We start from the raw sequence: 26,589 nt of genomic DNA on the forward strand, positions 1-26,589 counted from the left end.
CTACACACGGAGAGTTGTAATTCAGCCTCAGAAGTGGCTTGTCTCTTGGGTGCGCTTATCTGAGCTCCAAATTGGTAGAACATGGCTGGTTCCTTTAAATGTGATTAAACAGTTAAGAGAAAACACAGACATGTTTGTGTCATGTAAAAATATATATTTTCCCGCAAACCGACAGGCTATATTTCATCCATGTACATTAAATAAAACCATCTTCCACTTTGAGCTTGTGTTTTTAACAATATTATTGTCATAATACGTTGTAGCCTACTCCGACTGCAGTGTTGCTGCTGCAGATGGTTGTTTCTGATCATTATGACTGATCAGTGTGACCAAGCACAAAGAGGCATTATTTTGTTGGATTGTGCAACCAGAAAGCGGCTCTGAGAGTTATTATCGCTTGGTCAGGACTCACAGTTTGAGTGAGAGTGTCTGAGAGAGGGAGAGTATGGTTTGTGTGTGTGAACGTAAGAGGTAGCGCGAGAGAGAGTTGTGTAATCTGTCCATTTTGTGTCTCCTGTCTCCCCCCCTCTTTCTCTCTCTGTCTCTCCCGTGGCCCCCTGGCTGCCAGGCGTCACAGCAGTTTGAAATAAGGACCCACAAAAGTTGAGTGAACGGGACTGAAAGAGAAAGAGAGAAAAAACGGAACACTTCCCACACCGCAGAAATCACGGGGAGTGACTGTGACAGGAGGAAAGGGACAGAAAGAGTGAGAGCAGAAGAAGCCCTCGCAGGACTTCATCACATGTCTTTCAGGACCTGAACGGATCACTAAACTGGACTAATAATCAGTATTTGTCCGTCAGAAGTGTGCGGGAAACTGTTGAAGCATGAGGCTCAGTTCACTACTCAGGTAAAACTTTGACTTATCCAGCTGCTGCTTCGCCACATGTGGGGTTTGCATCCTCCTTTGAGCGGGCAGGCAGGGTATTCATTGTGACTGTGGTATAGATTTCTAAAAGGCGTTTTGTTTTTCTTGGGAAGTTTTTGGTTTTTACGCACGATGCCTACTTGTTGCGCGCAGGGCTCTGTGCAGGATATATGATAGGAATTCACCAAGAGGCGTCTGGTTTTAGGTAAGAGTTCCCTCTTACTCCTCGGGGCGGATTTCTTGAGGTTTTCCTGTGATGTAAACCTGTCCCTCGCCCCTTGCCTGTCCCCGCGGCTCAGAGTTTATTCTAAAATGTGCCACTGTAGCGGCCGCGGAAACGTGGAGCCGGGTAGGGGGTCGTTACTTCGGCCTGAGCGGCTCTGTTGTGTCAGGCTGTGCGGGACCTTTGTCTGTGTTTTTCGGGGATAATTGTGTACTCTGGTGTGGGGAAGCTTCCAGAGACCGCGGCGGTGCACCACACTGGGAAGAAGGGACCAATTACTCTGCCTACATGTGGCTTGCGGACTGGTGACTGCGGGGATGGTTTGGTTCTCGTGGTGAGCGCTGCAATGTCCACCCAAGCGAGTCTCTTGGTATCATGTTCAGGCTAGTTTCTTGGCAAGTTGGAAGATGGTATTCCACTTGTTTCCACTGCACTTGTCTACATTTTATGGAGGTTTTTTATGATGTTTCTAGACAGACTGTCCCTTTGCTGAAACAAGTGCATTCATTTAACATTTTTCACCTTCTTAAAGAACAATACAACTTCAGAAGATCATTTTCTTACTGAGCCAACACCATTCCTAACATCAAGCAGTTCACCAGACTCCAGAAGTTATAAAAAACCTATCTGTACAAGTTGATTTAGCATGGTGACTGATTGCGCCTATGAGCAAATGTTGACTGTGTAAAAAACCACGTCCTCAGGGTGTGTACAGTCTCAGGGAGAGGCATGTGGAGGGAAAACACGCTTGATGTTTACACCCATTTATATGTCAGCGCCCTCTAGGATTTCCCAAATTGATCGATTTAACCATAGAAGTAAAGGGTTTAAAGGAAGATGTTTTCCACCTGCCGCCTTTAGAGAGAAGGAAATGGGCATAATTGGTTGCTGAAGTACGCTTAGGTCATTAGAACACGTGATAGGGTGTTGACTCAACACTTCTGTTTTTTTTTTTTTTTAAATGCTGATTGAAAAAAAGTTTAAGAAAGTTGACAGAGAATAAAGGAGGTCTCTGTGGGTATGGACAATATATTGCAGTAGTTTTAGGTTGAGGTCATGGAATAATCATATGGTTTATGACCTTATTCAGCTTGCTGTTATTTTAAATCCTTCATCCCTACCACTTCTTTCACCCTCTGTTCTTCGTCCCGCCAGGCTCTGTGTGCTGTGGGGCTTTGTGGTGGTCACGACCTCCATGACCAAAGCTGCTAAGAGGAAGGTGAGTCATCAGATCATCAAGTTAGGTCAACAGACAGCAAAGTCACAATAGCGGGGTGAAGAGGTGGCCGCAGTCAAAGGACAGTTTCAGATTTTCCCAGTGTGTCCTAAAGCATCACTCACATGCCCAAATGCACACTGAAAGAGAGACTGGTCCTGAAAATGTTCCTCCATGATGTGACGCTTCACCACTCTAATCCAGTGTGAATCTCCCAGAGTTACATCGCTCTCACGTTAAGAGTCCCATCACTGCGACTATCAGAATGCGCTGTCCAAGAGGAGCAGCTGAAGATTTTCACCAAATATCATCATCGTTTATTCAGCTTTTCAGCTTTGTGACTCTGAATTTTACTGACAGCTTAAACAGGGCCTCAATACATGCAAAGGGGCGCTGCTTCAGGCTTGTTGTTTAAGTTAGAGCAACAGCTAAAGCTGTTAAAGGCTTATCAAGCACCAAAATGCTTCACACCAGCAGCAACTATTTTATTACAAGGTGTACGATGAACTGTCCACTTCTAAAACAATCCACAGGTATTTTAGCATTTTATTGGCCTTGCCAGATGATATTGCGATTTATCATGCAGGGCTCAAGTTGATATACACCTGCACCTAAGAAGAGGAAGAATCCGCTCTGCCCCTAACATTTGATATTTCAGCTTATCTAAAAAAAATGCTCAAAATCACGAAGCTTTGAGGGATTTTATTGGGAGCCTCTGAAGCGCATGCCGTTTTACGTTTCTTTGTTTTGCTCAGTCGCAGTTGAATGTTGTGTCTGACTGCCCTCAGTTGTGCCCTGCTGTACATGCACATACCCCATGCTCAGGACTAATTTTGTTTAATTCCTCTGCAGGAGACACTTGGTGTTCTCTGCAATTAGGTAGACGAAATTGTACATGTAGTGCTTGGCAGTAAAAGTATTGATTCATATAAAAAAAATTGAAATAATTAGAGAAAAACTTCCACATGAAACTCATGTTTCTTGTAAGGTTGAAAGCCACTAGTACTTATTTAGTTGCAATACAGGTGTTGGAGAAAGTCTTAAAAGGACCCACAGTTGCATTACTGTGACGCCTCTCTTGAAAAATGTTTTAAGAGGGGACCCATGAGTTCATAGCTGCACCCCTGACTGATGCAGGTCTGGTAGTACAGTGTTGCAGGAGTTTAACCAGTAGCTCCACAGGTCAGCTGTGGCTGCTGCGGGGTCACTGCTCACAGCTCATTAATGGCCCCAGTTATGTGGCAGCTGTGTGTTTGATGGCACTCATTTCACAAAGCAGCACACCTTCCCTCTACACACACACGCACGCACACAGTCAACCCCACCGCGATGCTTCCCTCACCCTTTCTCTTTCCTTTTCTCACACCCTCCCACTGTTTTACCCCCGGACAGTGATCGGAACCCATATAATATGGTGGCAAATTGGACAGCACTAAATCTGAGCATGCAGGCACATGCAGAAAAACACAAGTTAGCGGGTTACACCTGTTCTCTCTCTCCCATCCACAAACAGTTTGTACTGTAGGTTTACTTGCTCATTTCCACCTATGTACACAAACACACACACACACATTTACAAGCTTTCAAAGAGAGGGAAGGGAAGTGGAGCAGAGATTTATGTTTTGGTTCTTTCTCAATGGAAACTTTTGTTCGGCTCGCATGTTTGCCGCTCTGCCAACCAGGGCAGTGCTTCAGTTATGAAATGAGAGGAGAAACATTTATCTACGACCACAGAGGAACACATCAAAGTCTCAACTGGCACCCACATACAAGCAGTCACACATACTTATATACACAAACATAAAATGCACAGCCGGGTCAGCCGTGATCTTGCTGTTTCTGCGGTGCGCTCGTATGACACCAGCTCCAGTGAATTTATCCAGCTGCTCTGAAGCTGCTGGCAGGTGACAGAGTCTCCTAAGCCCGACCGAGTACGAAGAGTTAGGATTTATATTTTGGCTTCAGAGAAAGGAAACTCACGAGACTGCAGCTCGTCAGTGCACTGTGGAGAAATAAGTCCCTGCAGAGATTTTGGATTTTGGAAATGCAACGTTTTTACTAGTTTAAGTACTTCTTTAAAATGTTGCCAAAGCTTGCAGTTTTCATTATTTTTACAACAAAGTTTGGGCTACAGTCAGCACAGCAGAACTGTAGGGAAATACAAATAAAGTACTCTTAGCTTCTGTAATGCTTTTTTAAAGCTTTTTTTATGTAATGCTTCTTTTTTTTTTCAGCTAATCTTTGCTGACTATTTTTTTGTGTCAAGAATTGTAAGATTTAAAGAGGAACTCGATGCTCAGAAATCCCAGCGAGAATCAAACGCAAGAATTATCTGCTGGATTATACCAGGTGCCCTGAACTCTTTTTTTTCTTTCTTTCATGTCCTGATGGGCATCGCAAATATAAAAAACTTTCATAGACCTCTCAGCAGTACTGAGGTGCTGGCTTAATACATCTTACTTTGCATAAAGATGAATTATCATTAAAAATCTCATCTTTTTTTTTAAATGGCAAACATATCAGTGGGTCCGCTTTATGAAATGTGATCATTTTCTGGTTTCCTGAAGTGTTTTCGATGCTTTACAGTGTTTAGCTTTTGTTTTACCAACATCTTTAGACCATATTTTACTCAGTTAACCAAAGAAATAAACCAGAACTTATTGCAGCCCAAACCAAGGACATACTCATCACCCTGCTGTTCACTTTCACTTTGAGTTGGGAGCCTGAACAGTAAAAGGTTACATTGTTATGTATAGATCATTAATTATTTCCTGTTTTTGTGTGTGTTTGTTGATGTTTGTGGGTCCTAGGCGGCAGCTCGAAGGTCAAGACAGGTGTTTGAGTCAGAGCCTGTGGAGGGGGTGTGGTCTGTATGGGAGGAGTGGTCAGAATGCTCTCAAACCTGCGGTGTTGGCGTCTCACAGAGGACCAGGAAGTGTTTACCCCCTCCACCTCCCCAAACCCCGCCCCTCTCCCACTCCCCACCGAACTGGGCAGGTTATCTGCCCGGGAGCATCAGGGGTCCTGTTATCTCACCCGTGAACCCTTACTACCCTCCTCGCTACCCTGGGCAGTACCCATCTTATCGTTCTCCATCGATCCCCAGCAACAATAACCCAGGACTCTCCTTGTATCGGAATACGCCCTCTGGAGGAGAAGGGCCTCCTGTCCCAGGACAAACCAATCGCTCGCCGCCTTTTTACAATCCAGAATTCTCCCCAGCCAATCAGGACCCTGGGTCTGCTTACCGATCTCCCTACCACACACCTTCACATGGCTACAACCAGCCCGCACGGGTCATCAGGAGGCCGACCAATCCAGGAGCAGTGAGAGGCGGAGGAGGTGGGAGCAGACGCTCAGTCTCCGCCGGTCGGGAGGGTTCGCTTTCAAGGAGGTGAGTGACATCAGAGGATTGGAAAGCAAACTAATCTGACTCGTCATCAAAGACCAGACTGAAAGGCAACATTTCTCTGTGTAACTAAATGCTCTGTGGAACAGGAAGTCTGTGGCTCAGAAAATATAAGATTTCATCTGATGTAATGTTAACTTTTCAGTTTCAAATATCAGAATTATATTGCAATTATATTATGATATCAGCTTGTGGGAGAAAAATTAGGCGATGATAAGTTAAGGTTTATTTCAGATTCCTTCAGTCCTGTTTGTTCTAATCTGCAGTCTGTCAGATAACATCACCCAGTCTACTGGGTAATTGTTTGATTCTATCCTCACTTTTAATGCCCAAATCAAACATGTCAAGACAATGTCAAAGATTAGGTCTGACATACAAATAATTAATTTCTTGTCTTGTTTTGACTACTGGAGTTCACATAATTCATGTCAGTCAGGGCTCCTCCATTTACTTCAGTTAATTTAAAATGCTGCAGCTAGACTCCTTACCCGGACTAAAAAGCAGAAACACGTCACCTCTGTGCTCGCATCTAAATCTTATATTGATTTCAAAATTTAACTGCTCACTTTGAAAGCCATAAATTCTTTAAATCACTGACCTATTGACCTGGTTTTGCTCTCCCAATCATTGAGATCAGAAGACGGCACCCTGCTAACTATTCTCAGGTCAGAAACAATGAGAGATCTTTTGGTTTTATTTTCTATTAAAGCCCCCGTTTTATGGAGCTTTCTGCCCACTGAACTCAGACATCTCACGTTTGCAGAGGCTTAGAATTGGGATCAAGCCTGTTTTTTTTTTTTGTCACGGTTTAAATGGAAGTCATCGTCCAGCCCTTCAAACTGTAGCGTTGGAGGCCCTTTGGACTAGACGACCACACGGACGAGTAGAGTAACTGGGATCGGGCATAAGTCTCTCCTCACTTTTAAATCCCTCTTTAAAATGTCACTCCCTGTAAAAGCCTTTGGCAGAGTCTCATACCTAAAAGGCATTTTTTATCTCTGCAGTCTTAAAAATAGGTCAGAACATTCTTCTGACCGACTGCAGCTTGCCCTATCTCTACTTGTAAAGAACTTTGTAACATTGTTAAGAGAACAGCAACGCAATAATATTCGTTTTGACATATAACAAAAAAAGTACGTATTTAGGGCTTGATTTAATGCACCTTGTATATAATTTGTTACTGACTTGTACTCCCTTGAATATCTTACTGTATGGAAGGGAACAACCTTTAAAATGACAATCAACCAATTAGAATTGAATTACCTGGTATTTTATAATATAACCTATCTAATGTTGGCAATATTAAAGTTTCCTCCAGACTGTGCACAACTTTTCCAATCAGTGAAGGAGACCGACTGCGTTAGCTCACTGTACGAAAAGCTTAAAAAGGGATTTAGAGGAAATTTGTTTCTATTGTTGGGGGAAAATTATGAAGTGCTGCCAACACAAACCCAAAAATGCACAATTCCCCTTTGACTTTCTAAAGAATTGTTTCCCAAGTTAATGTTTAGGCATGCAAATGTAAAAGTTTTGTTTGTTGGGTGCTTTAATTGAAAGTATTGTAGGCTGAGCGTCAGCAACGTCTTTCTACAAAGACTGCAGACTGTGTTTATACTGTGAGACTATTTACAGTTATTATGTCCAAGTCTGATGACTGGTGGATAAACAGACTAATTAATCAGTTATCCTCCCGTATGTTATCTATTAGAAAACATACATTTCAGTACATAAAAGATATATTGGCTCACATTTATAATCAACATATGGTTCCATCAGGAATTGGTGCCACAAAGAAATATTTCAACTAATATTTCAACTTAGTCAATGGAAACTTCTACTTGTGCCTTGGTTAACACCTCAAGTTCTCCTTTTCAAGGAAAAGGCATTTGTCATAAAAGGAAGTGACTTTTGCCTTGCTGGCAGTAGCAACAGAGGTTTGTTATGGATAAACAGAAGCTGCAACATTCTTCACAGACAAAGAAAAGATTTGTATCTCGTCTCAAAATACAAGGATAAAGTGATCTCTGGGAATGGCTTCTCCGAGTCCCACAGAGGATTCATTCAAGTGCCATTAGTTAAAGTGTTGACATTGTTTAAGCATTAGAGGGTTTGTTATGATGGTTTGAGCATTGGGCGTTGGAGTTGTGCCCATCTCGGCCTCTGGCATCGGCTGTTATTACATCATTATTTCTGTTTTTTGTCATTTACATAGGCACTACATCACTCTGCCCTCTCACCCCAGTCTGCTGGGCCCCACGTTGTTTAGAATGAGCTTATCCTGCCTTTCTGCTCTCTGTAAATCCAGCTGTAAATCTTCTCTTCTAAATATTCGCTGTCTCTGTTTTTCCCATTTTCTTTTAACCCGCAGGTCTTCCAGCATCCGCCCGGGTCAGTTTGGGTACGGCAAGGTTCCCTTCTCTCTACCATTGCATCGTCCCAACCGCCAAGCTCGCCACACTGCTAACAGCACTGACGACGCTCTCGGATTAGATGCCGCTGAAAACGACACAATGAACGGCGGGAAAGAAGAGGAAGAGAGGGGGAGTGATGAAGAAGATGGGGAAGCAAGGAGGACCGACGAGAAGGGAGAGCAGGATATCAGGGAGACACCTGCTGCTGAGGAGGGACCCGCAGCCGCCACCACTCCTGCCATCCCATACCGACATTCGGACAGACCCTCACACACCCAGGCGGAGCACGGAAGGAGCAGAGTCATATCCCGACGCCAATCCTCGCGCTCTCCGTCACTCTCTGTCTTCAGTAACCGTCGGCGATTTGATTGGAACTCCGTCACCGCCCCGCCGCCTCCCATAGCTCCTCTCTCGCAACCACATTCCTCTGGCAGCGCTTTACCTTTTTCATCTCCTCTCCACCGCCCCAGCGCCGGGCACAGAGACAGAGAGCTCCAGCCGGGCTTCAGCCCCCAAGCTCCACCTGCAGGCAACATCTACCCTTTACAGCATCCACACCTTTCGCACCTGGGAGTTGAGTCAGGTGGGCATGGAGGCGGGCAATCTCCTCAGGTGTACAGATGCTCCGGGCCGGAAAAGGAGTACCGCAGGTGCTTCTCACAGGTAAGACTGTTTCAAAATTCCATCTAAAAGCCAAAAAAAAAAAAAATATTGCACTCAATTTGCTTTTTAATTGTATTAATCTTTGTCCTGTGCTCACCTCTGATTTATTCGACCTGCAGTCATGCTTGATTTATATGTGGGCCATGTGTTGAAGGGAGCAGTTAGGCAGCCGTAAACTGAGGAGCTGAAGGTCAGGAGAGTTTATTTGATTGGTAGATCATTCCCCAGCTCCAACACTGGCTGGTTGTCTTTGAGCATTCGCATGGAAACTGCCTGCCAGTGCTTCAAGGTGTGCGTGCACTGGGGGGGGGGGGGTCACAGCCAGAGCACACATCTCCGTTATGAAGCTATACACATTCCTGAGCACTAGTGTCTGCACTCGGTATCCTTCCGAGTGATTGCATATACACTGTGATTATGAACCAGGACCTGTGTGTGGCTGTGCATGTATGTGTGTGTGTACTGTGACTGGCTGGCGGACTGCAGTGATGATTGGGGTTGTGACCTGCTCCATACGTCTTCGTGCAGCACAGTGAGAGCTTTATCGGGAGCTAAGAGTCTGTACGTGCTGCCACAGAGAGCAGCCAAACATGCAGGCTGGTTGTGTGAGATGGGCCGACTAAAACCTCAATGCACACGTGCGACCTGTAGTCGACCTCTCAGTGAATCAGGATGCACTGAGATGGAATTACAATGTGGGGTTTATTCTCAATGTTGTGGGTAAAGTTTTACAACCCCACAGTAATTGGTCGGGTGTTTCTCAGTGATGCTCTTTATTTGGTATCTTCATTCTTTATTTGGTATCTTCTTTCTTTATTAGAGTGACATCATGCGGAAAGTCATATATTTTAAGCTGGAATGCATTCTTTGCGTTGCCTTACTTTGGCCAGAAAGTGCCTGGAGCTGGTTCCCCGTTGCCATTTTTGATTTACGATTTGATGATGGATTAAAATGGTAAACATTGAGAAAACTTCCACTTATGTTCAAAAAAGTTTTTTGAGACTCCTTTGAGGTGTTTTGTGAGCTAAGTCTGACCTGACAAAGATTGAATTGACACGATTCACCAGCTGTTTCTGGTTCCTGAGCCTGCACACAATAAACTCAACTTACTGAAAAGAGATAATATCTCAGAATACCTGCAGAGTTCCCTCCATTTCCTTCTTGTGGTCGTCCACTGCACTTGTTATTGCATTTTGCCTCCTCGTGGTTTGTTGTGCGGTTCCGAAAAACGGCTTATTTTACTGAATCACAACTAGGAGCAACCTCTGCCAGTGCACAGCCTGTTTTATCTGCTTCAAACCAGTTAATGGCTGAACCTGAGTGTTGTTGAGTTGGACTCGTGGTGGACTTGTCTGCTTGCACTTGTAGTGTCTTCTGGATCGACATCTGACTGACTAGTCAGTTTAGTTTAGTGGCAAAACAGCTGTTTGCAAAGCAGGTTTCTGAAAAATCAACCTACAAATACTACAACCTCAATTCCAAATGTGTTGGGACACTGGAAAAGATGTAAATAAGAACTGAATGCAATGATTTACGCATCTCATAAACTAATATTTTGGTCAAAATGTAACACAGAAAACACATCAAATGTTGAAAGTGAGACGTTTCATTATTCCATGAAAAATATTTTTTGATCTTGAATTTGAAGGCCTTGGGACAGGGCGATATACTGTGTAGCATCCCTCCTTTTTTTAACAGCAGTCTGTAAATGTCTGGGAACTGAGGAGACCAGTTTCTGAACCTTTCGGAGAGGATTTTTGGTCTCATATAGGATTCTAGCAGCTCAACAGTCCTGGATCTTCTTTGACATATTTTGCATTTCACGATGAGCCAAATGCCGGCAGGTCAGTCCAGCACCCAGACTCTTCTACTATGGAGCCATGCTGTTGTAATAGATGCAGTATGTGATTTAGCACTACCTTGCAGAAATACTCAAGGCCTTCCATGAAAAAGATGTCACCTGGAGCATGTGTTGCTCTAAAATCTGTATATAACTGTCACCACTGATGGTGAGTTTCCAGATGTGTAAGTTGCCACTTCCATAGGTACTAATGCACCCACATACCATCAGAGATGCAGGATTTTGAACTGAATGCTGGTAGGAAGCTGGATGGTTCCTCTAATCTTGAGTCCAGAGAACACGGCGTCCACGAAAAGAATTTCACGTTTCTATTCATTTGACCACAGAACATTTTTCCTTTTTGCCTCAATACATTTTAAATGAGTTTTGGCTCAGAGAAGACAGCCGTGTTTCTAGATCATGTTCACATTTGGCTTTTTCTTTGCAAGGCAGAGCTGTAACTTGGACCCAAAGATCATAGCTATCCAGCATTGATTTTTTTGCCATGTCTGTTGCACACAGAATTGTCTCCAGATTCTGACTCTTTCCGTGATATTTTGTACTGTAGATGACATAATATTCAAAGTCTTTGTCTTTGTAAGTTGAGCAACATTATTGTCAAATTGCTGAAGAATTTGCGGACACAGTTTGTTGCAGATTGCTGAAACTCTGCCCGTCTTCTGGGAGTCTGTCTCTCCAGTTTGCTTTTTTTTTTAATAATCTATCATGTTACTGATTTGTTGTCAGTTAAGTGTATTGAACGCAACATCAACATGTCCCTCCAGATGTTTCTCTTTAGTACCACTTACTTTTCCAGCTTTTTGTTGCTCCTGTCCAAACTTTTTTTGGGAAGTGTTGCTGCCATCAAGTTCAAGATGGGCTGATGATTTTCATGAAATAGCAAAAAAATGTCTCACTTTCAAAATGAATGTTTTCAGTTTCAAATCCTTCCATTCTGTCTTGTTTACATTTGACACAATTGGGTTTGTAGTGACATAAGACTATAAGTAATCTTAACGATGTATATAATGTAACAATGCTATATCGGTGAGAGGGACCAAACTACTGGGATTTCTCATTCAGGACTGCAGCAGTTTTGTAAGCTGTGTTGAGACTTGTACAGACGTAGACGGTTGGAATACTTCTGCCACTAAGCAACTTGTGTCCCTCCACTTTTTCCTCTGTTTTTGTGATGACTAAATCAAAGCTGCAGCAAATATAAGATTTGTCACCTCGTGGGTTCCATTGATTCTGCACCAGAATGGGTTTATTTCTGTAAACGCTCATACCGCCTCACCCCGACCCCAAATTCCTGCAGTGGTAGAACGCCTATTATTAGTCCACCAGCTCACCTTCAGCTGCATTCCCCTCTGATTGGACTGTCTTTAAATGAAAGTTGTAGACAACATTTTGATCTCATTCCACACTTGCGCATCCGCATTTGACATGTTTTGCGTTTTTTTTTCTTGAGGTGATCATTTTGACCATTCTCTCAGATAAAAACTAAACTTACCCGTGTTGGATGCACAGATAAGTTAACTCAACAGAACGAGGCATGCAGCTCAAATCAGGGAGACAAAAATACCCAGGGTGACATGTGAGTGGTTTATTTATTCCCGTGGGGGATTTTGCTGCAGGTCTATCTTAAGTCAGAGCGAAGGAGGAGATGATAAGATGGGGTTTAACAAATACCACACACGCGCACACCTACACGCGAACATATTTTTGCTCCTCACACAGCTCATCCACGTCGTCCTCTAATCAAGTGGAAGTAGACACTTGAAGTTGGAGCCAGGTTGGCACTTGTAAGCTCTTGACTTTTCTCTCTGTAGATAATTTGCCAGCCCCTCTTGATGTTGAGTTGTTCTTTCTTTCAGTCTGTCTGAGTCCTGCTGTGTTTGGTCGTCCCTATGTTAAAAGCAGATTTAGTAGCTGGCAGGATACATGCTCTTTTTGTGCCAGCGGTGCTAATAGCAGTCCTGTGATGGCTGAGCCTGACTCATTGGCTTACATATTTACCCAACATTAACCTCTGCTTTAGCCTTGTTTGCTCCTGCAGTCGACTCTTGGTTTTATATGTCTTCAAAATAGGTTTCAAGTGGTGAATGTAGGACTTTGCCCAGGCTTGTATGTACTCAATATGTGTGTGTGAGTGATTTAGGGAGTGAGCCAGACTGAGTGTGACACATCCTATTATCTATTAGGTGTGTTTATCATAACACGGCGTGCCTGAGGCCCATCACAAGTGTGATGGGCTCTGTGTATGAGCGCGTTTTTACTGTTGCATTACAGAAACGGGGAACCAGGAGAGGGACAGAGGAAATGAGAAGGGCAAAAGGTGAATGTGCATGTGTGGATGAGTGTGTGATGTGTGTGTATAAGCGCAGGGTGGTAGAGGAAGTGACGTAGTTAAGTACTAGTGAAAGAGAGTACTGTTTTTAGAAAATCTGCACACAGTAGTGGGGGGTGGTGAAAGGGCAAAGGGAAAGCAAGGCAACGGAGAAACAGAGAATGTTTAAGTGTGCTTGAGAGGACAAGGAGAGTTGTTAGTGGAGGAGACAGGAGAGATGGATGGTGGGCAGCAGCATCAGACAGAGTGGGATGGAGGGAAAAAGATCCTGCGTGAAGACAAAGGCAGGTTTGGAAAAGCATTTGTGTGTGAGGGAGCACAAGAAAAATGTAACAACAGAAGTTACAAGTTCTGTCAGAGGTCCAGGAGAGGAAAAGGTGGAATCAGCTTGAAAAGAGAAATCAGCTTGAAGCAGACATTTCTTCTCTGAAGTCTTTCGCACTGTGTTTTGATGGCTGTATAAGCTCTCATCCCGGCTTCATTTTCTGTCCAACTCCTCAGAGTAAATATTTACTCAGAATTACTAACAGCGAATGCCTTGACAAGAACAAGTGAGACTTTAACATGACCTAATAAAATGGATGCCATCAGACACAGGATGCAGGGGAGACATGTCTCACTGCTCAAAATATCACATTTTCATTGTTTAATTCTCTCTGAACTTTGACTTCTTACTGCCCAGCGCCCACAATCCATAATCCAAAAGGCAGAAGCTAGAAGATAGGAATGGCACCTTTATTATATCTATATTTTTTGAACCCTCATTGAGCTCTTTGTTATTCAGAGCTCCTCTCCTCCTCTGACAAATATTCTTGCATGACCACAAGTTCTTAAGCCTTGGGAGGGAGATACTAAGTTTACTGCTTTTTCTTTAAATGAGGAAACTATGAGGTGGGGCTGCACGGTGGTGTGGTGGGGATGTTTGCGGGTTCTCTCCGTGTGCTCCGGCTTCCTCACAGTTAGTTTCATTGTCCTAAGGAGTGAGTGTGAGTGTCTTGCTTGTCTCTGTGTGGCCCCTGTGAGGGACTGGCGACCTGTCCAGGGTGAACCCTGCCTCTTGCCCAACGACAGCTGGGATAAGCCCCACCCCCCCACGCGACCCTAAATTGGATTAAGCAGGTATAGAAAATGGATTAATGAACTATGAGGTAACTTTGTATTTTATTGCCACACTGGATAAAGTTAACAATGCTATGGTATATCTGAAAGATGAAAGGCAAAGCTACATGGTTAAAGGACTGATCCCCATCAGCTGTAGGGGAGGTCCGCGGGCATGAACGGTGGACTCAAATGATCTTACGCGGAAAAGGGAGGTTGGGGGGAGTAAACCTTGTTGCGACCTTCACTTTGTCGAGATAGATCTAGTAAGCCCAAAGGCTCTCTTTCCGTCAACTTGGCTTGAGCTGAACTAACATGACACAGCCTGGTGGAAAGTGGATTTTAATGAGGGAAAAGTGAACATGCACAGCTGTAAAGGAGAGGGTTGAATGAATTTCTTGCACATCCTGTTGCCCTGGAAAGCAGAAAAATAATTGTTTTAACTCAATTGCCTTGTAAAAAAAAAACAATTCAAAATCATCATTTTAAATAAAATACAGTTAAATGCCCGGCTCCATTAGCTCCAGGAGAAAAAACACAAACAATCTGCAAGTTCTTGACTCCATCAAGCAGGACCTGGAAAGACCTGAAAAAACTACTCAGCCCCAAGTGGATACAGGATACATGGCAGAGGGGAAAAAACGCTTTTTGCTGTGTTGCTCTGGTTCTTCAGGCATTATTCATTCATCCTCCGGTAGTCAAACACTGTTCCAGGCACTTCCAGCTCCTGTCTTATTAAAGGGATAGTTCGCCTCTTCTGACATGAAGCTGTATGACATCCCATACTAGCAATATCGTTTATGAACATTTTTTACCCCCTACTGCGTACTGTGAGCCGAGTTCCGGCCTCGTTTTGGCGTTGACGAAAGTAGTCCAGCTAGTTGGCTGGGGTTTAAAAAAATAAAGCGTTTTGCTTCTCAAAACAATATGCGTTCAAAAGAGTAATACATTTGCATCACAAAATCGTTCTCAAGGAAAAAGTCAGACCTCACAATCGCTTGGCGCTATTTTCTCTCCCTTCGTATCACCAAAACGAGGCCGGAACTCAGCTCAGAGTACGCAGTGGGGGGTGAGTCAATGTTCATAAACGATATTGCTAGTATGGGATGTCATACAGCTTCATGTCAAAAGAGGCGAACTATCCCTTTAATGTTGCCGTTTCAGCCCATGCAGCCAAATAAGGTATCTTTTATTTCTGATGAGTGGTTAACTGCAACAGATTGCAGGACATCATCTAATCATCCCAAGTTTGAAATTAAATCAAATCAAATCAAATCAATTCAAATGTTCCCTCCTGTTTGCTCAGTGTAGCAAGTAAACAGATCCCACACATCTTGTGACCTTACATGGCCAAAACCAGTGGAACTTAACAGAAGCTAACATCAACCACAGCTCAGTTATCATGTTCCTGCCCATTATTCACTCGTAAGTTAGAAATCATGTGGCAATCTTTACTGTGGCCATGTAATTCATATTTTCTCTACCAATATCACCAGGGAGGCTCTTCATAACCATTTAAAAAGTTAGAAGCAGATCAAAACGAGAGCTCAAAGTGACACCTTTGAATGATGTATCTTGCCGACAGTGGGCGAAGTAAAAAAAAGCTGATGATCTTTACACTCGAGGAGCTGCAGCCACAGAATGATCAGAAGCTGATTGCCACAATTAACCAACCACCAGAATCATTAAATTACTACTGCTCCTGTCTACTCCACCCTGTTCATCTGTGGAGGTTGTTGTGGCTGTAACAACCAAGGAGGAAAACTGCAGGCTCTTATCAAATTGGATCAGCACACAGTCACCAATTACATGCTAATATATCCCTGTGCCAAGGAAAGAGCCTCACAGGACGTTTCAGAGGAAATTTGATTCAGAGATTTAAGTGTAGACAGAGGAAGAACTTAAGTAAGTTTTGTAATAAAACTTTGATGTGTATTCAGATCATTATCTTTAAAATAAGACATTCTTCTTCAGGGAGAACTTCACTCCCAGAATGCCTTTCGACACATTTTCTGGATTGATTTAAACTAGCGATAGTGTATAAGTGGAGGACTTCTGAACTGTGCCTCATCCACCTGATCTGGAACCGAGGAGCAGACGATACCTCCAAAAACACTCTGTAGCATTGCTAAATAGTGTGAGTAATACCTTTGTTGCACAGGAGACTGAAGTCAAAACCTGAGGAGTTTATGTTTTAACTTAGCTGACTCACTTGCGTGTCTTCAGGCTGCTGCAGTGAGAGTCAGATGATCCAATCTAATCACAGCCTGTCATTACAAAGGCGTTGGTACACAGGAAATATATTATTAGGACTATCAGAGTGGAGCCACGCTCCTCAGCTCTACAGTCTGATGTGTTTACTGCTGTTTTTAAGTGACAAACAGGCCCAGATGTGCTGGATTGTGACACACACACACACACACACACACACACAAACCACGTGGACTCATTTAGACTGATCTGTACTTTACAGGCTTTAGTGCTTTAACAAGCAGAAGTACCTGCTTTTCTGCAAAGACCAGGTGCTGCTTTTACAGTGTGTTTATTTGAGCTCACGTGTGCTTTGAGTTTCCCACAAATATTTCTTTCATGCTTCTTTTCATCTCTGCCAGTCTGTCTAATGTCAATTCTCACTCTGTCCTTATTTCTCAGTATTATTTAACCCATTAAAACCTGATGCAGAACACAGGTATTCGTAATCCAGTGTGTAGAGGGCCCCCCAGGCCTTAATGAGCAAACCCATAAGCTCTGAACTAATCATCCTTTTTTTGTAATGTCCTTTTTTCCTGAAAACTCATCCTCAAATCCAGTCAGAAAGGCCAAAATGAGCTGAGCTGGATTCTACAGAGAAGAGACGCCTGTGAGAATGACTTAAAAACAAGTCTCATTGTCTTCATCACCAGTCCAAAGGGTCACATCTGAAAATCTCTAACGTTATTGAACCTAATTAAAAAAGTCTCAATTACAACTGTAGCAAATCTGACGCAACAGAAATGAACCTCAATAAACGCCACATCCATTTCAGTTATAGCAGTATAACTATAGTGAATGTGCCAAAATGTTGGAAACCTTCAGCGATGGCTCCAGCAAGCCGTATTTGCCTAATAAATACGGCTTGTCACGGCACAGGGGCCCCCAGTGTGGAGGAGGGGAAAGAAATGGGCTTCTACTTTGTGTGACATACATATTCACAAATGGGAAGAGGGATTCACATCATGTGGATAAATGGGAGTTAGAGTCAGCCTGTCATTAGCTTATCTAAACAATGTCAGAAAATGAATCTTAGATGTGGCCTGATAATTTCCCAGCTGGGGAGGTTCTCACACAAACTCTTGTGGCTTTCGGATAGTTTTGGGCACGCTGTTTCCCCGTGTGTCAGTCTTTGAACTCAGCTTTACCTTCAACAGATTCGTACAGTCAAATCCCAAAAACTTGAACCAGTCCACCTTCTGGTTCTGCTTCTAGTGCTTTATTCATCTGACCGATTTAAGTTTACCCCCAACTGGGGTGGACGGATGTCTCATCCAATCGCCTGCTAGTATTCTTTTTGACTAATTTGAAGTGCCTGCCCTTTCTCAATGTCAGGAAAACCTAAGCCAACCAGCCTTGTGTTCAACATACAGTTGTGAAAGAAAAGTTAATCCTGCTGACTAGATGCTGAAGCTCAATTTTTTTCTTCATAAGTGTCTTAGTACAGTTAGGCAGCAGTTTTACTCAGTCACAAATAGGGTATAATAGGTATATGTCATACATATATATATCACAAAAACTACGAGTGTATTCATATATGTATAAAACTGATTTTCAGATCCAGTTTGCAGAAGAAGTCGTGTTGACTAAGGAGTTGTCAGCTTATTACGCTGGAGGGGTTCAAAGGTAAACTGTTAATGTTTACACCAAAGGCTCTTTCAACAGATTAAGTGTCGTTATTGGGAATCATTAATGAAAGAGTCCGGAGAACGAAAAAGCGTAGCCGTTCACACTTCTAGCTCTCAGGGTATCACTATGGTTTCATGATGTGAAACACTGCTGCGTGGAAATATTGTCACCTAAGTTCTTATGTATTGAGTTTGTGGTTGTTGCACTTATTTTCCTTGAATTGTCTTTTTACAGACTTTTCCTTGAACAGTTGAGCTGTTTCGAGGCTCATATTTCTCCTGAGAACCGCAGGGATGTTGCTCATTGTGCTCCACCCTTTCACACGTTGCCCGCTCTTGATCGATGAGCAGAGTTTCCTCTGGAGGACTCCTGACTTCCCCTCTGGGGTCGAGGCTGAAAGCTGGGTGGTGCCCTGCAAACTATAGACGCACGGCCTCCAGCACAAGATTAGCTAGAGAATGTTAATCACTGAGGCTACATTAACATGTCATGGATTAGCCCTGCCGCCTGTTGATTTATGGCTGCAGGGGCCAGCGGTCAGTTGTTTTGTCTGCGAAGCGCTGCAGTAATCCTTGAGGAATGACCGGCTAGCCTTAACCTGTATGATGATATGGCCAGCTGTGCAGGCGTAAACTCGCACGGGGAATAACAGCGACTCGTCACCTGGGCTTTCCCTGCGGAAACATTCGTGAGATGAATGGGTCCTCCACACACATCACTGTTTTTTTTTCTGCTGGGTGTGTTTGCGTTTCACGGAAGAGTGTTTTGTGTGATCAGGACCATGTGTGGTTACGTGTGTGGCATTTCTGTTTGTGTTTGTGCACCGTCGGGCAGTAACCCCCCCGCTTCACATGCTCTCGTATATTAGACACAGACTTCTGCAACCCCCCCACCTCTGACAGTAAAACACATCTACAACATTCACAGCTCCCGTGCAAACACACTGACTGTCTCTCTTTCGCCACCTGCTTTTGCTTTTCTTTCACCTGCTCTGTTCTTCCATCCATCTTTCATCTTCACCCCTCTTTTCCTTTTTTGTGACTCGCTGCTCCCAGTTTGGCAGATACATCAGAAATTCAGTTTTCATAAACCATTGGTTATATTATGGTTGGTTTATGCGGGATTGCAGCCTTCCTCTTCCTTCAAACAAAATGTTTCTCTTTTTAATCCAACAGCCTTCTGGCTGACTTAGCCTCATGATCTCGAGGTTGCAGCCCTACTATTCCCATCATTGCTTTTCAGTGTTCTCTTGGTGGTGGATTAATGAATATTAGTATTAGCCAATGTCAGAGATGCCTTTAGTTGCTTTGAAGTAACCTTTCAGGATGTTATACAAGCCTATCATTTCTCAGGTGCGGCCGTTGACCACTCCTGAGGCCGATATTATCAAAATATTTCACCACCTCATTCTGTCTGACTGAGGGCTGGTGCAAGAGTCAAACTCTTTATCAAAGATTTGTAATATTTTTCCAGGATTGGGAGCATCGGCAGTTCTTTTTCTGGAATCCTTTTGTCATGCCAAAATCCATTTCCACAGACATGTGTTAAGAAGATCAGCCGTGATAGATCACTCATACCCACTCACACATGACTGTCATCTCATTGATTGGAAACACCTGAATGCTAAGTATAAAGGTTCACATACTTTCACAACTATCAGATATGGAATATTAGATTATTTCCTCATCGAACTGCGCAAACATCCGAGATGTTTTTTGTCATATTTCTACAAAAATATAGAACGTTAGAGGCAGACAGATAAATCCGATTATTCTGATTCTGTTCATTTTTTAAATGACCATCATGGAACAATGCCTGAGCATACAAAGCTGATTAACAGGTGCATCTGTGGTCAGTGCGGTGTTGTTGCTGTGGAAACAAGACAGTAAAAGCATGAAACCTGTTACACTGACCCTTGTCTCAATCGATCTGCAGTGCTACTGATGTTACAGTTCAACCGGTTTTTAATGTCAACTGCTGACTTCAGCGAGACTTGATAGCTACCCTCATCAGTGCTGCGATGTTTGTGCGTCATTAAACTGCAGAGACATAAGTGTTTGGTTGTTAAATGGTGTCTTTTTAGGCTGAACTGTCACACAGACAAAATATTCACTCCCATAAATATCATTGAAGGTCAGCATTAGCTGCTGAGAGCAAGGTGAGAGGAAGTCGCTCTCACCGTGAATTTAACTTTGCTTTTCCTTAGATAACCAAGTACACATGGCTTTATGCTCTTAGCTACAGTCATTAAACATATTTACAGCCTCTGTGCCGCTGTGCAGTCCTCAGCATAACAGAAAGGAGCAGTAAGCTGTGTACTAAGAGTAAACAAAGTTATAATTTTTCTCAACCCCTTTGATTAATGATCTTTTTTACAGGAGAGCCACACTGGCGACACAAAGACATGAGAGCCACAAAAGGCCAATCATAATTGTGCTCTGTTTTTCCCATCCACTTTGTTCTTCTCTTTTGTTTGATTAGAAATCAATCCAATTTTTACTGTTTGTGCATTTCATACTAATTAGTCTCGTATGTGACGCTGCAACAGCCAAACCACAGATGAATTTTTTTTTTTGGTTTAGATCCACTGTGTTTGGATCTGGAAAATTGATCGCTTGTATTGGTGGAGTGCCGCTCTCTGAGTGCTCTTCTATTGGACTCTGTCTTTTCTCTCCACCCCTCCCCCCACTGTCTTTTCATGCTTGCCTTGGTGGTTATGAAGACCCCTCAACAAGCCCTCACTGGATACAAGTCCTTACAATAACATGCAAATTCTCCTGCAGAACTCTGAAACATAAGCGAACACATCTTCTCCCGTCTGTTTTTACCCCCCCCCCCCCGTCTTCTCTCCACTTAGTCCATTAGCCTCCCCATGTTTTTACACACCCTAAACTCTCTTGGGAGGAGAATTCACTCACACCGTAGCGCTGCTGTGATGCACATGCATGAATGCGCACACTTGACGTTTTCTTGCATTCTTTCTTTTCGTTTTTACGTTCATTCTTTGCCTGTTATGGAAGCTCCGTCTCACATTTTCCCCCTGCTGTAGCGTCCCACAGCTGCACACGCTCTCTTGCATGCATGTGCCTGTTCAGGGTTGCTGTCCACTTATTGTTTACGGTCTTACGTGCGCACACACGTGCACACGTAAAACAGAAACGATCCTCTTTCAAAAGGCTCAACATATTTATGTCCAGGGGAAATATTTAGAGCCATTACCAACCACATTTAACACACACATCAGGGTAGATTTACACGGTTGTTTGAAAACATCAGGTCACATACGTGCACTGACCTTCAAGGATCTGCTTGCACGCTCTCCATTAAGAAGGTTTCCACCAGGTTGAAACAAATCCCCTTTAAGTAATTTAGGAATCAGTCTGTTTTAAGAGCATGAAACTGTGGCAAATTGTGCCACATAAAGTTTCACGAGCTGGTTTCACACCTGATGATCGTTTTTAGAGTTTTTGTGACATGACAGCCACATATATTCCTACACACACACACACACACACACACAACACCCTGAAAGAGATCAATGCAGCGTGACCAGACTCAGTAAGTGCATCTGCTGAATTTTTATCCATGTGAGGCTTTTAGTTACACTTTGTCACCGAGGCTGGTTCACATGGGAACAGTCGACCTGTGCTTCAGTTTGACTGGGTGTGTGTGTAGAAACTTGATGATTCCTTTGCTCTTGGCTCCCCAGATGAGTAACTGGGAAATGCCCAGCTGTTTGCGACAGCTGCGTCAGTAAGGAGAGGTCCGTAAAAAAAAAAACTAAACTAAAGGAGGATAAGAACGAATCAAAGAAGGAGAGAAAGACAAGAAGATTGTGGAGCTGACAGAGATTAGAGTCGTAAGGAAATCTGAGAGCTCTGTGTGCGGCATGCCATTGTGTGTGTGTGTGTGTGTTGAAGCCAGCTGTGGGCTTTTAACTCATCATGCAGTGGCTTCCCATGGTTAGTAATACCTGATAAAGCTGAATATGTCTGCAGTAGTGAAAGTGTTCATAACTTTTCTTCGATCACTTTAAACATTTTTCAGGCCTAAATTTCAGCAAGGAATCCAAACAGACCTCTGTAAAGCACAGTGGTGGCGGTATCATGGTTTTGACCTATTCTGCTGCATCTGGGCCAAGACAGCTTGCAGTCATGAGGTCCTCTCACTTATGCTGGTGTTGATGTGCCTTCATTGTATATATGTGTCATGTATGAAAGTACAGAGGTGGCATGGGGGGGGTACGCCTCTATGTCTCAACTAACAGAGGGGAAACAGACTAAATGTGTGTGTAAACACACACCTATGCAGGTCTGGGCCACTTCTGTTCGGCATGCTCGAGTCACCAAAGAGGAACAGCAGCGGGTTAACGAGGACAACTTTTTTCGCAGATAAGGCATAATCGATATGTAAAAAGGGCTATTGATGGAACAGTTCATTCTGAGCTGAATGTGAAGAGAAACCCAAAGAAAAAAGAATGGTTCAATGGCCGTGTCAAAGTCCTGACCCTAAATCAATGGTAATGATGTGGAAGAATCTTAAGTAAGCAGTTCATGTGAGGAATACCTCCAACAACCCAGAGTTGAGGTCATTCTTTGCAGAGGAATAGGTTAAAGTTCCTCAAAGCTGATGTGCAGGATTTATCAACACTTACTAGACGTGTTCAGCCGCATTTTGAATTACAAACTAGTATTGATTTTTGTCTTGAGTCTTTTTCTTGGAACTTTTGATGTTTTGGTGAACTTCTAAAGGATTTTTTCATGTCGGCTCACCCAGCCTTCATGTTCCAACATGAAGGATTTTCTTTTTTGAAAAAAAATCAAGTGAAAACTTCTACTAAGTTTTTGTAAAATGAAAGTTTACTCCAAATACTTCTGATGTCTGTACTCCTTTCTAAAGTCTTTTACACTGGTCAAACTACCTGTTAACAGTCAGACCCGCATTAAAAGAATCAAATAAATGCAGTAGTCATGAGGATTTACAGGCTCTGGGTTGGTGATGGAAGACCTAGGCACACATGCTATGAGGACGATGTGCGCCCATGGGTGCAAGAGTGAGAAACTACCTTTAAATGAATGGCTGAACATAGCGGCTCTGAAACAATATAGCTGAAGCTCACTCTCAGTCCCACTGTGTGCGTCTGGCTTCAGCCATCCAATCAAAACTAATAAACCAACCGAATTAGCTCAGAAGGTTTTGATTATCAGCGATTGTAGAAGGATAGACCCCTTCGTGTTGTTGTAGCAGGCTTGCCTCCGGGGAGGAAGCGTTACTAGACTTGACCTAAATTCTGTGTTTGTTGTAGCCCTCAGTAAGGGTAAATACACTACTAATGGCAATGAGGATTTAGGGATTTAATTGATAAGTTGGTAATTGGCTTGTTTTAGTAGGTGTAGTGGTTTTTAAAAACCCATTTAAACGCATGACTTATGGTGTTAAAGCAGTGTAAGCGTCCTCGACTGCACACCCAGTCCAAATCCACTTTGGAGGATTTTATTTTAAATGAAACCATCTGAGGGAAATAACTCTTTGGTGATTCTGTTAGACACTATCATGAGCCAAAATATTTTCAGAAGCACTCATTTCATATCTAATAATTCCCTGATCTCTCTATGCTTTCTTTCTTACTCTGAAATGTGGTGACGTACAGTAGATACAGTACCGTTTAATGGTAAATGTACTAAAGTTTCTTGTGTTTCTGCAAAAGAGTGTATGTGTGGGGACAACGTCCCAGCTCCGTGAGTTATATTCAGTGCAGCTTAACCCAGCAGAGTCATGTCAGCCTGGTATTTAGGCAGTCGTTTCTGCGCAGGTATCCCAGAACTTTTCCCCCTCAATGGCTCCACGAGGACTCCTCTTGAATGAGCCCTGGTTGCTCACGCACACACGCCTGTACACGTGCTCACACAGCCACTCGCACTCTGTGGTCATGCACTGAAAGTCACAGCGGATTTATGTGAGCAGTCTTTTCCAAAAAAATCTATCATTTCCATATGGCTGTAATACACTCGTTGCTGCCCAGAGCAGCATGAAGACTCCACGTGTGAGAGTGAGTGCCTAAAGGCATGGTGTGTTTGTGCTTACCCTCCTCATCTCAACTTAATTTTCCCTTCATTATCAGATGTTTTTCCTCGCCTTCGACTCGCTGCGCTCCACCCTGCCTCCTCCAGGGACTGGGAGAGAAACAACACTTGTTTTAGTTGCCGTTCATATTGGATCAATGTGTGGCACTGAATTTTTGACTTTTCTCTTTGTCACTTATTGTTTTTGTCCTCCAGGTGTGCGGAGGAGGTGCGTTGGACTCCAGAGCGGAGCAGTGTGCGGCCTTTAACACCCAGGAGTTCATGGGTCGCCTCTATGACTGGGAGCCTTTCACTGAAGGTGAGGACTGAGTTAACGCGCTCACAGTAGTCAAGAGTTTGGCTGCAACGTGCTTCGGTGCGGTAATAGGTTTATAGGGACAATAAAATGGCATGACAGTGAGGAGGGGGTGAAACAGAGTCGGTGATAAGTGAGTTTGAGTGAGTTAGATTTTTCTCTGGTATGAGTGAGTGTTGGCAGGCCTCCTTGCCCAACCCTCCCGCTGAAGAGGGCCTACATCTACATGCAGCCTTGACGGTGGCGAGGGTTTAGAGGAATAGGGAATAGCTATAGCTCAGTCTGCTTGTATTCTTCTTTTTTTCCTCTGGTTTTTCCAACATTTCCCTCTCTGCCCTCCTCTCCTGCCAAGCTTCTCCTCCCTGCTCTGACTAAGCACTCAGATTCCTCCTGAGTGAGATAAAGAAGAAGGGAGAAAAAGACAGGAGGAGAGAGGTGAGAGGTGATGGGATGCAAGTGTTTTGTCACATGACCGTAAGGAGTACGGGGGGGGGGGGGGTGACGTAGCTTATGCACGCACATGTCTTTTGTTTCTTTGTATGTGCGAATGTGGGGTTCTGTGTGTTTGTTTGCTCTCTTTTTTTTTTTTAAGTGAACAATAGTTCAGCGCAGGTCAGTGTGTGCCTGTTTATCTTTGTTTTACAATGCTGGAGGGAAAGAAAGAGGAGAAAGAGAAAACCCCTATGAATATTTGAGGAATTTGGGAGAAAAAAGAAGAGTGGATAGAGAGACTATCACAAACGTGGGAGGGGAAGAGAAGAGCGAAACACAGCTGTGAGATGATATCAACAGTGTTTGTCGTTAGGCTTTTAAAGTATGCGTATGTGCCTCTGTGTATTTACAGCATGAGCTTATTGGCAAGGGCGCTTGTACTGTAGATAAAAGCTGAGTGGCTCTGGGATGATATGTGGAAAAATGTTTGTGTATCTGTTTGTCTGTGCATTTCTGATGACTGTATCAGCAGCACTATGAAGGCCTAAACCCAGAAGCAGCAGATCAGCAGCACCACTCAGCCCACATACAATGCATTAGTTTGGTTCTTCTGTCAGAAAACAAAACACACTCAGTACAGCAGCCCTAATATACAGATTGTGCAAAACTGAATACATGGGTTTAATGGAGTGTTTAACGCAAACTTGATGTTCTTCATAAATCTGGATAGTGACATGATTTAAACACTCAAAGTTCAAGTCCCACCAGTCAAAGTTTTTTCCACAAACAATGGATCGAGTTAAAGGACCTATTAAAATCCTTCTTTTGAATATTAGCCATGTTTGAATGTAATCTTAGTTTTCCATCTCACAATTTTACTGCCATGCTTCAGTCTCACAGCTCCCGTCAACGTCATTTTTAGCTGCTGAAGGAAGCTGTTCTCATGGACAAAAGCAGTGATGAACTGACTCTAATGACATGGGTAGTCATTATCTGATAAACATATACCCTTATTACATCAGAATTAGTATGTATATGAAGATCTCTTAAATGTGGACATACTCACTTTAACAAGTAAGTTTACTAGTGGTCGAGTACATTTGGTATTCAGTCGAAGCTCCAGCTGATAAAAATCCGCAACTGCTTTGGAGTCATTTGACGCAGATCGAATACCAATTGCACCCTTTCCCGTTGCAGACAAAAGACAGATGTTTGTGGGTGTTAGCGACTTTTTTTTTTTTTTTTTGTCCAGTGTGAATAGAGCTATAGTGGAAGAACGAAATGCTAAAGCCAGTTATTTCCCCATGAGACACGGGACAGATGGCTGGTCGGATTGCAGTGAATGCTAATGTTTCTCTGCATCTGCTGGATGTATATTGAGGCAGTTCATAAGACATACTAAGAGTTTTTTTTATTTGCATTTCTTAAACTTCATTAAACTCTATAGATAACTATAAAATGTTAGAGTTTGGTAATTGTGCATGACAAGGTTTATAGATATTGAACGCTGCTGTCACTTTGATATGGAGCTACAACGCAACAGGAATCTACTGACTACCACACCTCATAAACATTGTTTTAAGTTGCCATGTATAAACATTTTACATGGCCTTGTAAATGTATTACAATATCATATGCAAGTGTTGGTAGTGCATGGCAAACATGACCCTCATTGAAAGTGTTTCAAACTTTCTACATTGACATGTCAGTGTTATATTTAGGATTTATTTATATATTTATTGCGCTGCTGCCCACAGATAGACATAAATATCCAAGAAGGTGACCATGAGTCCCCACAAAGAGACTACCATACCAGGGTCGC

The 26,589-nt window shown here is 43.2% G+C and overlaps 1 protein-coding gene across 1 annotated transcript in view; it reads left to right on the forward strand.

Annotated features, from left to right (window-relative positions):
* Positions 1 to 441: 441 nt before the first annotated feature.
* Positions 442 to 26,589, forward strand: part of adamtsl4 (ADAMTS-like 4) — a 42,929-nt gene continuing 16,781 nt past the window's right edge. The window contains exons 1-5 of the mRNA XM_075465606.1: positions 442 to 850; positions 2,247 to 2,310; positions 5,118 to 5,701; positions 8,085 to 8,790; positions 24,236 to 24,338. Coding sequence (XP_075321721.1) covers positions 828 to 850; positions 2,247 to 2,310; positions 5,118 to 5,701; positions 8,085 to 8,790; positions 24,236 to 24,338 — 1,480 coding nt within the window. The 5' untranslated portion in view covers positions 442 to 827. The remainder of the gene's footprint in view (positions 851 to 2,246; positions 2,311 to 5,117; positions 5,702 to 8,084; positions 8,791 to 24,235; positions 24,339 to 26,589) is intronic.

The sequence above is a fragment of the Odontesthes bonariensis genome, chromosome 5 (genome assembly GCF_027942865.1).
Source record: "Odontesthes bonariensis isolate fOdoBon6 chromosome 5, fOdoBon6.hap1, whole genome shotgun sequence".
Lineage (NCBI taxonomy): Eukaryota > Metazoa > Chordata > Actinopteri > Atheriniformes > Atherinopsidae > Odontesthes > Odontesthes bonariensis.